Raw genomic sequence first — 14,485 nt, forward strand, 5'->3', positions numbered from 1 at the left:
ACTGATTCTTACACAATGATGCTCTGATTTGCAATAAGCTGTACACCTTATTAACAAGCTCCCCATTCCTGACCTCACTGGTTTTATTTACTTCGCCTTACAATAACCACAAATTATAGTTCTGGTCCTAAGAATGTGTCTACTTGGGAGCATCACCAACTTATTATGGTCACAAAATGCCTTGACCAAAATGGTTACATCTACACCTTAAACAATTTTATCTTTGATGAATCGCAATTTCCTTACACACTTTGCTTCAACTTCTTCCGCCTCTACTCATACCTCAAGTTGCCTCTATATTCTTCACCCTCCTGTCATTATTCAATACTTATACCCAAGATCAAGTGATCAATCATTTGAAAGCAATACTTATATTTTGTGTTGGGTTTTAATTTTAATTTTCACGAAACCGGAATAATACATTTGAAACCTAGGAAATTGCTACTCTCATCTCATCATATCATGAAATGATCCAGATGTTACAAAAACATAAAATGGAAAAAATTATATATTTCTTTTATAATACAATATACATACTGTATTCCCTCACTAAAAGTTATCCCTATATTGAGGGGTACAAGATGCCAACATCTCTTCTATTATGTCCACGTCACATTCCCTTATAAACCCAATATCAACAATAATCACCCATTTGTTAATAGGCTAAATGTAAATTACAAAAATCCACACTGGGGCTACTTGCAAACTAACTGAGAATTGATCATCTGCCACTAGAAAAAGAATACAGTACAAAATATGCATTCTGCAACAATTTGCAGGTATTTGAACAACATTTGGTGGGGGCCTGGTTACAAATCCACATGGGTTGCATTTGATCATGTCATATATACGCTAGGGAGCCACGGTCAAGGTCAGGCTGTGGTCGACCTCGAGTAGGAGTTGGTGGCCTCTGAATATTAAGCTCCTATAATAAGAACAAACAAAATATAAGTTCATATACATTTCGCTACTCAGTAAATGCATTTTTTCAGTTATTGTTAAACATGGTACAGAGAATCAAGCTTACCTGCATCCATGTCTCGTCCATGACACGCTCAGGAGAAGACTCTGGTGACTGAAGGGGAGGGGGTATCGGATGAATTAATTTTGGAACCACAACCAAACCCCTGCCTACCACCAGTATAGCTCCCGCATTATTTGCAGTTCCTAAATAACACACCCAAAATAAGATTGAAATGCTACCACATATGAAAGAGAAATTTATTTATTTTTGTTATTGGCAAATGTGAGTAGTTAGTTTGTTAGATTAATATTTTTACTCATTCGCTCAGGTTTGAACGCAGGACCTCCAACTCCTTTTCCCTTAGCTCAATGAGCTACCCAACCCCTCCTTACATATGAAAGAGAATGAAGATGAGAAATCATGCTTACCGCAGTAGTTGGTTGCAGAAAAAAGTGTGATTAATTGTCCTTGGGCAAATCGCTCAAAACCATCCATGACACACTCATGGGCCCTTATGATGAGCTGTAATTTATTTTTCTTACAGAATTCTGTAACACGATCAGGCTGCATAAAATAAGGAAGTTAATAGGTTAATTTGGCATTTTAATAGCAAAAGCTATAAGGCATGTGTGGCTATTGAGTAATATTCAATTGTACTGTCGAACTTCTATGCCCTAATCCTTTTTGATCTTGTGGAGGCCACCAAAAACTTTCAATTGATTTCATTTTTGGTTCTCAAGAAGAACATTAATTTATATCACTACAGAAAACCGTTGGTGGGCATGAAGGGGAGGATGACAAGGATGAGTGGACATTTTCAAGTAACTAAGAACCTAAATTAAATCATTTGAGAGAACTTGTCTAATTGCATGAAAGGCTCATTTTTCCAATGAATGACAGCGTACTTACCCCGAAAGTGACTAGCCCTGGGCCTCTAGCATTTGGTCTCAAACCCTCCACGCTATCATTTTCTGTGGGATCAGACCTTCAAGTGTATAGATGCTATAAGACAAAAAGAATGCACACATAACACCAACATGAAAAGAAAGAATGAGAAAAAAAAGAGGATACCATAAGAGGTCCATTAAAATAATAGATCCTGCATCCATTGTTATGGGCCTTTCAATCTTCTCTATCTGTTCTACTGAATGGATAGATCTTCCAATGCCACCATGCATACAGATAATTTTCTTTTCAATAAGAGCAGCGAGTGGAAGATGGTTAAAAAGTTGATTGAATCTTGTCCACGCCCATATTCCATCATTTTCACCCTGCAAGCATCTAGTCAGTTGCAGAATTGAACCTAAAAACTGAATCAAAACAGATATGTTTCTGTCTATACCATTCGCTCAATGCACTCTATACGAAAACCAAATAATGCATTTATGTCAGCAGCTTCGTGGTTTCCACGTATCAAGTGAACATTGTCAGGATATTCAATCTGCACAATCAGAAGAACACCAGCAAAAGTCAATTATAAAGAAAATGAAGACCAAATACCATAATAGCTGACAACTTTTTATAGTTAAAAGTAGTTAGCTTGCCTTAAGAGCAAGTAGTAAGGTAATGGTTTCCAAGCTGTGCTGTCCTCGATCAACATAATCTCCTAAAAACAGGTAGTCAATATACCTGAAACATCAATTATTTAGCTAATTACAAAATGATCATGTAGAACAGGAGGAGAATGCCGCATTCAACAAATTTTCACAACATTAAATAGTAATAGAAGAACTGTGTTATTTACATAAAACAAACTGAAACATACCAAGGCTGCATTTGGATTGGCTTATAAACGACTTATTTGAACTTATCTATTGACATATGCTTTTGAAAATAGAAGGGTGTGAGATGTCTATGAGATGTTTACATCTTATTTCAATAAGCTCTTCAGAATAGCTTATATCTTATAAGAAAACAATTTAACCATGTTTCCTCTTTGATTATAGAAAAAGCTTATACATAGGTGCTTATTCAATCATCACTTAACTAAGTTGTTTAGCCAAATGCACTGCTAGTGCTGAATTAAAAAATCGTGTTAAGAAATACATTGCACATATTAAGTTAACCCACGACATCCCCCTGCATGTTTTACTTCAATTCACAACAAATTGCGAGTAAACATTTTTAGACATGGTTTTGGATAGAAACAATTTTAGACATGTTGAAGAGTTCAAATGCAACAAACCATTCAGAAGAAGTGCATATTGAAATCCACAGATCAAAGGAAAGAAATATTTTTAGAGTCAATCAAATAGTGCTTAACTGTGTTTTAAAGGATGAAACCTTAAGTCAACAATAACATCCACAGGGTCTCAAGTGTATCTAACATAAAATCTTTGTGATGTATCTATAAGATTTTCCAATAAATACTCTTAAAAGAATCTGGTGATCTGCTTGCCAAGGAGTTGTAAATTGAAAAAAAGTTGGATGGCTGACATTTTACAATATGCTAGTCTAAGACTAGCATGTTGGAACTAAATTCTAATTGGCGCAAAGGAATAAAAATCCAGGATTACATAGTGTGAGAGAAATAGAGAAGAGTTGATTGATGATATCAGCATAAGCTATTTTGGCACAAGGAATGTTAATATACCCATGTATACATATAACAAGCTTACGTGATGTCTCCTGCGGTTGAAGGAAATCCATATTCATCAAAAAGCCGCATCAAATCACCAAACTGCCCATGAAGATCACCAAATACTTTGACGGGGGCTTTCAGCTGAAGAACAGTTGGTTCATGCATAAATATTTGCTCGGCAGCATAGCAAAGCTCACCCACTTCATAAGAATCCAAGAAGAACCGCCTATTTACAGGTGCTTTCCAGTTGCGAGGCCTGAGCAAATTTGAAATTATCTGGCAAGAAGAGAATGACAACAAGTGATTATTTATTGTACCAATATGATAATTAAATGGGCACACGTGTTAAGCCCCACCAATATAAGGGAAGAAGAATGTGCATCTGATAATGCTTGCCTTTTTATGTAAACCCTGAGGGGATTTCTGCCTGGTGAACTTCTTTGTAGGATATGGCGAATCATTATTTATGGGAAGCATGCGTCTGCTTTCATTTTCAAATTGATCCAGGGACAATTGTCTCACCAATCCACCTAGGTTACCTACAGCCTCTTTAGCAACTACAACCTGTAATAGAATCATTATTAATTTGCGTCCTTGAGAGAAACTTCATCCGTTATAGGCAAGGATTCCAAGTACATACAGCTCTAGGGTGAAGGCGAACATCTCCCTCTGTGTCACTTCCATCTGAAACTGTGTCGGCAGCATGTGAGTTGTCATCTGACACAAATGTTTCATCAGCAGGACTACTTGATATAGCTTGCACAGATTGCCAGACAGCACTGGCGGCCTCGGCTTCAGCAGCTGATGCCTCCCTCAGTTTCTCCAGGGAAACTTTGTCCAAGCTGGTAAAATCAACACATATCAAGCTGTCATAAAATTGAAATAGCCCATGCACAAGAATGACAAGCTAGAAGTGTTGAGCTTCTAATGAGAGAAGCAACAAATGACATACCCTGAGCCACCAGATGACGGGATTTCTAATCCACCATCCATACTTGGTGTTTTTGCATTATAGTTGAAGTTAGACTGATTGTGTTTGGGACTTGTAAGAGGTGAACCTCTCTCATTGATGACAGGCTGCAATGGTGAATTTTCAGCCACTAAGAAATCACCCAGTAGTAGATCTGCACAGGATAACACGGCTTCATTATAATTGGTGAACAAAGAAAACCGATTAGAAATATCTGAGAAACAATTTAAGACAAACAAAGATATAAATTTATCAAGACACACGGTCCGAAGTAAAATTAGAGAACTTAAAAACTTATAAATTCCTTAAATAGGAATTCTAGTTCCTGCTAACTAACTGATAGAATAAAACACATTCTTCTAAGTGCATCGTATCAATAGTTCTCCACTACCAGCAACTTTTTTTGCAACTCTTCCCGTCACCCAAATACATTCTCTATCACCCATCTCCTCAACAGACATCAACCACCTGTTTTACTCATCTTCCATATCATGGTCATTCCAGCAAACAAGCATGCTGGGCTTTCAACCCATTGACACTACACTCCAATGGATCTAAATGTCAAACTACTACTAGGTTTGAGGAGCCACTAAAAAGGTCCTGGAAGATACATATGTCTTGCTACAAACTCAACGATCTTACAATAACCAAAATTGACATTGTTTTTGCTGTAACTTTGGTAAGCTAGTTTCTAAAAGCTGAGGGTTATTTTATCAGAACAAACACAGTGCTGAAATTGCTTGGCATGATCACCGTAAGATTTTTATCTTCATTGCAGGAAACTTAATTCATGGAGAAGCAAGAAACAAATCATTGTTGCTGGATCTAATGGAAAGGCACAGAGAGTATCATGCAATGGAAACAACATGGGAATTATGTGGCTAAAACAATTGCTTCAGCTGGCAAATATGGAGCGCATGAAATTAATTTGTGATAACCAAGCTACCCTGCATATTTCTCCAATCCCAATTTTCATGAAAAAGTGAACACGTAGGAATTGTCTTCCTTTTCATGAGAGTGAACGCTCTTCATGGGAAATCACAATTGGTCTGCCAACTCAAATGACGCGTGTGTGCGAGTGCTGGGGAGTGTGGTGGGTGTGTGTGTGTGTGTGTGTGTGCATGGTTAAGAAAATGAACTAGACACGTCTGCTTCAATTTAAAAACACAGATGACATAATTTGAAAAGTAAAATGTGGATTCTGCTTAATGCTTGCCAGGAGAGTAGTACACAGAACTAGAGCCGCATGCAGCTGCCAACAAACCAATCAATGCCGTTGGATTTCGTAAAAAGGTAAAATCAGTACATCAATATGACTGACTGGCGGCATTTATCTCGTGTAATGCATAAAAAGAGTCATTTTATTCTTTATATCAGCTTAATTGCTTTTGTAATAAGCTGCATTTGGTTTTTCATGTGAAAGTGACACCTTATTTCTATCGTTCATTGCTCATAATGCAAGTACATACCTCCTCTAAGACCACCATAGATATAGACTTGAACACCAACAGCTGCTGCTGCATGGCGACAACGACGCATAAGCTCCAAAGAATGATCATAATCATGACCTTTGTTTGAGCGTGACGAGGACACAATGCCATTTCTATCCAACCAAACCCCAGCAGCAGTGTCCAATACTGTCAAAACAAGAAAATAATATTTATACATAAATATAAATAAATAATAGTCACACACCAGTAGACGAAATAAATAAGACAGCATGGCAAGAAACATGTACAATAAAAAAATTGCAATGGACTATAAATACAAGTTACCTGCAATGGATGGTTCACCTTCGACAGCTCGCCCACCCCTAAGAACACCTCCTGTAACATGTAATCGTGCACCAACAAAAACCTGATAGAATGAATGTCATATTCAATCAAAAAACAATCTTCAAAGGTGTTAGAATAGCTAGAATACATCTTATAATATCAGGATTTTGGCTTAAAATAGTGTGGAAGACAGAGCTAGGCCTTGTAACCTCATGGGACAGAATTCAAATCCCTTGGGTGGAAAGTCGTAAAATGGTCTTTATTGCCACTTGAATTAATGATAATTTCCCTCTTCCCCAATTTTTTTTAATAAAAGAGGATCAAAGATGATCTCTGCAGAATAGTTTCTATACTACTAGTAATTCATGATTTGCTTCCTTCATTAGGATTATGAATCATCTATAAATATTAATTAAGCATGTGCCTATTCATTTGTAACGTCCTTCGCAAATCAATCAGTAGATATAATATATATAAAATTATACTAGTATATGTTAAATTAACATTTTCGTCGCTTAAAAATAGTTGATATAAAGAAACTAGAAAATTAATATTTTATTTTAAATTAATTAATTTTATAAAAAATTATTTTAATTTGTTTATTATGGCTAAGGAAAATTTAAAACTAATCCATCATTCTTTACTTAATCTATTATCAGACCTTCATGGATAGCTAGCACTCGGCCCAAACCAATTTACCTTCATGGATAGCTAGCACTCGGCCCAAACCAATTTTAAACAAAATAGTTAAAGGATAAAAAAATAAACAGAAAAAACTAAAAAAGGGGCCTTTTAAGTTTCGAAGATAGGGCTCGCAGACAGCATGATAAGATTGAGACTGAGGGTTAAAACAAGGGAGACGAAAATGGAGACAGAGTGATGGTGATGTAGTTATGCTGCAGCCGCACGATATAGCTAGAACCATACCAACTTGACCGCACTACGGATGGCAATTAGAGGAGGAACATGGGGATGCTGATACTTCGCCGCAGCAGTCGGGCTGCATTTAGAGGTATTATGTTACAACCTGACCTAGAAATGGCATTTTTGGGATTGCAATAAATCCCACGATCTCTCCGATTTAAAAAGTTATTTTGCATTCAATTGGAAAATTTAGATCACGATCTTGACAACAAAGGTGGGAATGATGACAAGGAAGCATCGAGAGGTAACCAAAATGAGAAAATTCCAGGTGAAAGTTGAAAAGCTGTCGTTTAGCATATTTTTAAGTCTGATTTTTTTCTTATTATTGAACTTGCTCACTCGAGCATAAACTCTCAATTTTGATCGAGTCTGAACGAGTCCACAATAGTTAAGTAGAGTTTACTCAATAACGAGTCTGTATGCAATTCAACTTGATTTCCGTACCTAGAAATGAAAACCCTAACGAGTAATAGCCTGTTTGGTTTGGTGGCATATGTGCTAAACGTATGTCTCAAAGAGAACTAGACGTGAAAAGAAAGAAGCCAGAAAACATGGCTTCCACGTCAACGTGGTTTCCTGCCGCGATTTCTCACTTTCCAACTTCTCACTTTCCAACGCCACACCAAACACAGCATAAACAAGTTAACTCGAAAGTTTGCCAACCAAGGTGTGTGTAGGAAAGGTAGCTTTAAGTGGGTAGTTATCTTAATATAAGTGAGACCACACAGTGAAAACTTGGTGCTTTTAACCATTAGATAGAAATAAAATGAATTCTTACAATTGGCATCTGTGATTTTATTACAAAAGTGAAAGGAGTTTAATCTTGACATCTACATCATGAATGAATGAATGAATGAAGATTGAATAGTCAAAAATAAAGAATCAAATCATGTCACCATTTTAAGTAATAATAACTAACAGAGATCCAGAATCTTAGTGATGAGAGAAATCATATAAGAAATTTACTGTTGAAATATCCCACTTACCGATGCATGTTGATACCTAGGTGAAGGGGAAACTCCGGGAGCAAGAGTCCATTCCCACGTGCCATTCCTATGCATGAGAAGTCCATAGGCATCTGCTTGTGGCTGCAGAGGACAAATACAATAAGTGATATTATATTTCACCAAATAGGCCTCAGATGCAAGATTCATAACAATATGACATCAAAAAGTATTCTTTTCTGCTTCAACAAAATTAATTATTACTCAACACACTACAATTTAATTAGACAAAAGGGGTGTTATAATCCATGCATGAAAGATTATCACATCATGTTTTCTAAGAGCAACATAATACGATTATCTAATTAACGCAGTAAGTACAAGACATACAGTTCCAGAAGAGTCTCTTCCACCACAAAGTAAAAACATTCCATCTGAGCGGGCACTAGCAGTTGCATACCTATAAATTGTGGTAGAATAATGTAAAATGGCAATATACTTGTATAATTAAAAAGTGGAGACAGATAAGGATTTGCTTGCCAAAAGGCTAGACAGACTTACATTCTAGCAGAAGGCCTGTCACCTTCTGGGTTCAGCTTCTGCCACGCATAAGGTTTTTGAGCCGTATCCAAAGTCCAAGCATCAGACACAACTCGTTTCCCTACCAAATGGTTAAAAAAAAAAAAAAAAAACTATTTGTAATATATCACCAGACAACATAATATTTCATCACAATAGTGAACTAAGACATGCACTCTACAACCACACGGATCACGGAAATATGTAGCATAAGACTATACAAGGAAAACAACTTGGAGAAATTCCACTGCTAATTTAATAGTGTTTATTTTTTATAAAAATAAAATAAAAAATTGTATCAAAATGAAATGCCGGTACTACGTAATAGCACTGGAGTAAAAAAAAGTCAAAATATAATCACCGAATTGTTAAAGATTGTGTTGTGACTTGTGACTATTTAATAGTTTTCCCCCAACTTTCAATCTAGTATGGAAAACCTGGATCCGAAAGGCAATTGTATTTAAGGCATTCACAAGTCAAGTTTATCATTCATGTTTTACTTAACCATTTTGCCTACTCATTAATTAATTTTCCATGAAAGTGAGCCTTGCTGCAACGGTGAGATTGTTGCTTTGTGACCTGGAGGTCACGGATTCAAATCCTGAAACAGCCTATCCGCTTGTCGGGGGTAAGGATGCATACATCTACTCTCCCCAGACCCCACCTAACTACAGCCTTGTGTAGTGGGCCGCGTTGACTATTGTTCCGTCCAAAAAGTCAGCCATACATCTAGTCTTCACAACAACTTGTAGCATGTTTGTATAACCGTTCCGATCCAATTGCACAGTTCCAAGACAACAAATGTAAAAGTAAAAATTGATTGCATGTAGTTAATCATATGTTTGTGATGTCTTGAATGATAAGCAAACATCTATTTAATTGTCCAACGCGGTTTCATTAATAAAATGTGGAAAAAGACAACTAGTTCAAAATTTCACTCACCATCATTTCCGCTGACGGTAACAAGATACCTCTGAGCAACCAAGTCCATTACATGGCCATATCGAGGCCCTGGTCCTTGCCCTTGTACAACGACTCTACAATTAAATGAATTGAAATATTGACAAATGCTACAGTTTTGTCAAAATTCTAGAAGTATAAAAAAGGAAAGATCGAACTCAGTAACTCACCTGTGCCATTTGTATTTATCATTGGTCAAGTCAAGCACATAGAGATCATCAGTAGAATGCCCGGCCGGACCTATCCCACCCTAGCCATGCAGAACCAATAAAGCACCAAACAAACAGATATGTTAAGTCATAACACCGTATCAATACAAACCAACCAAGTAAAAGAGAAAGTATCATCAAAATTTAATCACATAATCACCTGAAAAACAACCATTGTGCCAACGGTGGCTGCGGCATGAGCAGCTCGAGGAGAGGGCGGGTCTCCGGCCGGTTTAATCCTAAACATCATCATAACATAAAACAAACACAGTTACTTGACTAGCAATTCAATTCAACTAACAATAACAACAACAACAACAACAAAAAATGAAGCTGAATTTCAAAATGAATGAACGAACCTAGTCCATTTTTTTGAATCAACATCATAAGCATGAACTGAATTCGTAACTCCAGCTAATCCTACAAAACAAAATCAAACAGAGAAACAAATTTCAAGCAAAATTCAACAACATAACTCAAAAATGAAAGCAAGATAGAAGATTATTACGAATGCCAGGAGCTGAAGTAGATCCTCCTTCAATGGCAGTGGCGCCACCGAAGAGAATCAACCGTGGACCATGCGACTTAGTGGCGGCGACGGCGGTGAGAGTATGACCACAGCGAGGACCAGGTGCGTCTTCATCAGTATCCCAAAAACTTTCTATCGGTTTATACGTTGGAGCAGGATATAGCCACGGTTTCGAACCCATCGAAAATCCTATTGTTGAAAAGAAAGAAGAACCCTAAGCAATGGTGGTGGACCCGGACCGGAATAGCTCCGGACCCGTTTATATTATTATATAGTAAAGTATAACTGTAAACGTTTTTTCTTTCTTGATTTCAAATTACAATAGATCAAGAACTAAGTAGAGAATTGTCTTGATCTTAAATTATTGAGAGAGAGAGAGAGAGAGAGAGAATTGGATGGAAGTGTATATGAAGTAAAAGGGGAAGAGTTTTATTTGTTTTTGTTTATGTTGAAATTGGGTTGATAAAGGTGGAGGAGTTTTATTTATTTAGAGTTACAGAGAAAAGACTAAGTTGAATCTAGTTGATAATTATTTTATGTGAATTGTTGAATTGAATTGAATAGAATTGGAGAAAGGGTTGGGTTAGTGGGAATGGAAAAGAAGGGAACCTAAGTTAGCCACCACTTCTCACAGATGGCCCGCGCAACTCAAACTACTGTTACAGGTTGTCATGAATCAATGTCAAAACACATGGCTAAAATCACACGCCTGTCACTCACAATTACAATGATCAAGATCAAAGTATACTTTAGTAACTTTGTTGTGGGAAATGTAAAGAGAAATCATAATTGAACATTTCGTATATATTAAGAAAAATACATAAATCAAAACGATAAATTGTTTTAAATCTTTTTGTTAAATATTGGTGCATTTAACATTATCATAAATATAAAGTGGAATATAGTATTGAATTTAGAGTGATCATGACATTAGTATTATTAATTAAAGTGTATAATTGATGAATTTAGCGTGATCATGATATTATCAACAAACTAACCCAAAAATGCTTAGATGAAATGATACGAGTCTCTTCTAACTTAATCAAGGTTTTGGGTTCGAATTCAGCCTTGGATATGCAGCAACGTTAAAACTCTTGGGGAGAGTTTGCACTCATTTAAGTCCCACAAAACTCAAGAGATTAGTCTCTGCGATTACGCGCACAGAAGATAACCGGTTTACAACGACGACGACAACAACTAAAAACTCAATGAACTATAGTAGATTTTTAATTTGTATCACGGTTATTTACTAAAATAACAATGACTAAAGTGATGATTGTTTAAGTTACAAAGTGTAGTTTTCATAAAATTCTAATGGTTCAATATTAAACAAGATTATGATGTATTTTTACAAATTATGATAGTTTAGTATGTTTTTTTTTGTACCTGCAAGAATTACGATTGTTTCCACCATCACTGGTGTTCCAGTAAGGGTGATGATGTTTTTGTGTTATGTATAAAGTCCTCCTTTTCTTGAAGCCAAAATAACAAACTCATTTCAATTTTTCAATATAATATTGATTACTTTTTTCAATTATAACTCTAATTAATATTACTTTCATCACTCTGAATTCAATATTTTTCACTTTGTCTTTATGATAATGGTGAATACACAAATACTTGACAAGAGCACTTAAAACAATTTTTCTCTCTCATTCACTTATACATTTTTCTTAATCAGTGTAAAATGAACAAATGACTCACTTGATTTAGGAGAGGGAGTAATAGTAAACTCCCTGAAAGTTATTGCTCTCTTCATGTGCGAGGCACATGGTTTCCCTAGGCCATCAAAGGATCTCCCTTGTCTAGGACGGAGGTATAGAACTATAACCATTTTTTGTTTGGAAGTATGCCTTTCCACGTATGCACGTCATCTCTACCAATTAGTGTCATTTTCGTTTTGTCCGGTTTTATCTTAAATCGTTTGAAAAAGACTTTACCCCGTAGATTTTTCATCCTGGCTAAGTAATAAGATGTTGTGCATATTAAAATTTTTGTGGTTGCTTAACTCTTGGTAAGATCAACTTTTTCAATGCATACAAATCTCTTTTATGGAGTTGATATAAAGAGTAGTTATAGATGAACCACGGCATAAAATAACATATGCCAAAATGAGAATGGGTGTAATCCCACGTGCTCTACGTATACTGCATAAACTTGTGACCACTTTTTGAATTTCTTAAATGATGCTTGTTTTTGAAAATAAATTTTAAACTGGTTTTATCCACTCAAAAGAAACTATAACTTGTTTGCTTCACTCCCCCTTCATCCTTTTGTGATTTTCATGAGTTGCAATGCCTTTGGTTTCTTTGTTTATGTGCTCATTATACCTTTATTTGTTTGTATCTTCAGGAGATGGAGTACTCAAGCGGGGGTCTAGTTCTTTCTTTTATAGTAACTTGTCTTCGAAGAAATCAAGGATTTGGTGTTGTAATGGTCACCTCATGAGGCACGACTTGTTTCTTACATATGATAAATGGTACCGATCTATACCGTCACCAATATTTGGCAGGGTTTGTAATATCATTTCATATAGGATTCTAATATTTCCAAATTATAAATCTCTATAACTCTTTTACTGCAAATCTTATGGAAAAGAAAATGGCATACATGCTAGACTCTCAATTTGATTTATCTGTCACATGAACCGTTTTGTTTTATTACTATCAATTTCAGTTAGCATTTTGTACATAAATGTAAAATTATGTGGGAGAGTTGGCTTATAGTTAAATAATCTTGATTTTTTTTTTTAAAAAAAAAAAAAAAACATTTACCCCTATGACATGACATTGTCTATCAACCACGTGAAGACAATCAACGATCACGTCACGTCGACTAATAAAGAAAATTGACGGTAACGTTTAATAATTTTAAAAGATTTTTCCCTTTCTTTAATATGAGGGAGGATATTTGTAAGAATTTATAATTTCAATTTTTTTTTCCTATTTAATCAACAAAGGCTTTTATCCCATTTTCCTCTACTTCTTTCACTTGCTCGTTCCTTTCTTTTAAAATCTTCTCCTTCATTCCTCTCCAAACTCACAAACAAAACCTTAGTTTGATATGCATAAAAGTAGGAAAAGTAGCATGAAAATGAAATAAAATTTGGTACTCCCTCCATTCCATTATAACTGATTTTTTTTCTAGTGAACTTAGCTCAGTTGGTATGGACAATGCATAATAATATACAAGGTCTGAGGTTCAAACCCTACATATATATGATCCGTTGACACCAAATCTCAACCGTCTAATTTATTTAATCCAATGATCGATAATTATTCGTTAAATTAATAAGCATGATCTTTTTTCGCTTGCCTCACCTAATCCCACACACATTTTTCTACTTCATCGTCTTCAACAGATTAATGTTAATGGCTAACAATCAAAGTAAACCCATCCAAAATTCAACCGATCAATTACAATCCAGCCAAAACTTGATTTCCATGTCAATTCACCAAGAATTTAGAAACTCAAGAACTTAATTTCAAAATAATTTTCAACAAATCTTCCATTTGAATTTCTACAAGTCAATTAAAAGTAATGAAATTGAATAAATCAATTTCCGTCTCAATTTATAGAACTGAAGAACACGATAAAAAGAAATTTTATAAACTCTATTTCCAAACTGAAAAACCCACCAATCAAAGGAAACCCATCTAATCCAAAATACCCTAGATTCATGATTCACTAGTTTCCTCTAATTTCAAATGATTTCATAATTTTAGATAAATTATGTGCATAGGTTGCAATATGTATGAGAAATCTATCAAGGAGTGCATATGGTAGAGAATAACTAATTGTTCAGAAGAAAAAATGAGTATGGCTTCAATTTGTGATCAGAAGAGAGACATTATTGTGAGTTAATTTAGAAACTATTTGATGTCAACGGATCGGAACTAATATATATATAATATATGAGTCAGGATCCGTTGACACCTGACATCAGGTGTCAACGAATTCGTTGACACCTAATGTTACCCGTTGATCTCTTTTGATCTAAGAGCTTGTATTTGTTCATTTAAAATACCACGTGAACCACCCTGACACGAT

At 35.6% G+C, this 14,485-nt stretch overlaps 1 protein-coding gene across 1 annotated transcript; it reads right to left on the minus strand.

Moving 5' to 3' along the window:
* Positions 1-479: 479 nt before the first annotated feature.
* On the minus strand, positions 480-11,117 carry LOC11410231 (serine/threonine-protein phosphatase BSL1). Its single transcript, XM_003591546.4, has 21 exons — positions 10,415-11,117; positions 10,266-10,326; positions 10,067-10,145; positions 9,868-9,947; positions 9,680-9,774; positions 8,720-8,819; positions 8,549-8,618; positions 8,201-8,302; positions 6,291-6,372; positions 5,985-6,152; positions 4,498-4,669; positions 4,186-4,387; positions 3,942-4,109; positions 3,583-3,821; positions 2,509-2,593; positions 2,307-2,405; positions 2,036-2,235; positions 1,874-1,949; positions 1,393-1,528; positions 1,028-1,167; positions 480-925 (listed from the first exon to the last, which is right to left on the minus strand). The coding sequence occupies exons 1-21, from the start codon at positions 10,614-10,616 to the stop codon at positions 842-844; spliced, it is 2,640 nt and encodes an 879-aa protein (XP_003591594.2). The 5' UTR covers positions 10,617-11,117; the 3' UTR covers positions 480-841.
* Positions 11,118-14,485: the final 3,368 nt, after the last annotated feature.

Source organism: Medicago truncatula, chromosome 1, assembly GCF_003473485.1.
Source record: "Medicago truncatula cultivar Jemalong A17 chromosome 1, MtrunA17r5.0-ANR, whole genome shotgun sequence".
Classification (NCBI taxonomy): domain Eukaryota; kingdom Viridiplantae; phylum Streptophyta; class Magnoliopsida; order Fabales; family Fabaceae; genus Medicago; species Medicago truncatula.

What these genes read in the sequence shown, in the direction of transcription:
- LOC11410231 (XM_003591546.4), bottom strand. Translation starts at nt 10,616, where the DNA reads ATGGGTTCGAAACCGTGGCTATATCCTGCTCCAACGTATAAACCGATA. An exon ending in TACTTCAGCTCCTGGCATTC is followed by an intron (nt 10,327 to 10,414) that starts GTAATAATCTTC and finishes TTTGTTTTGTAG; the next exon opens with GATTAGCTGGAGTTACGAAT. An exon ending in GCACAATGGTTGTTTTTCAG is followed by an intron (nt 9,948 to 10,066) that starts GTGATTATGTGA and finishes CTGCATGGCTAG; the next exon opens with GGTGGGATAGGTCCGGCCGG.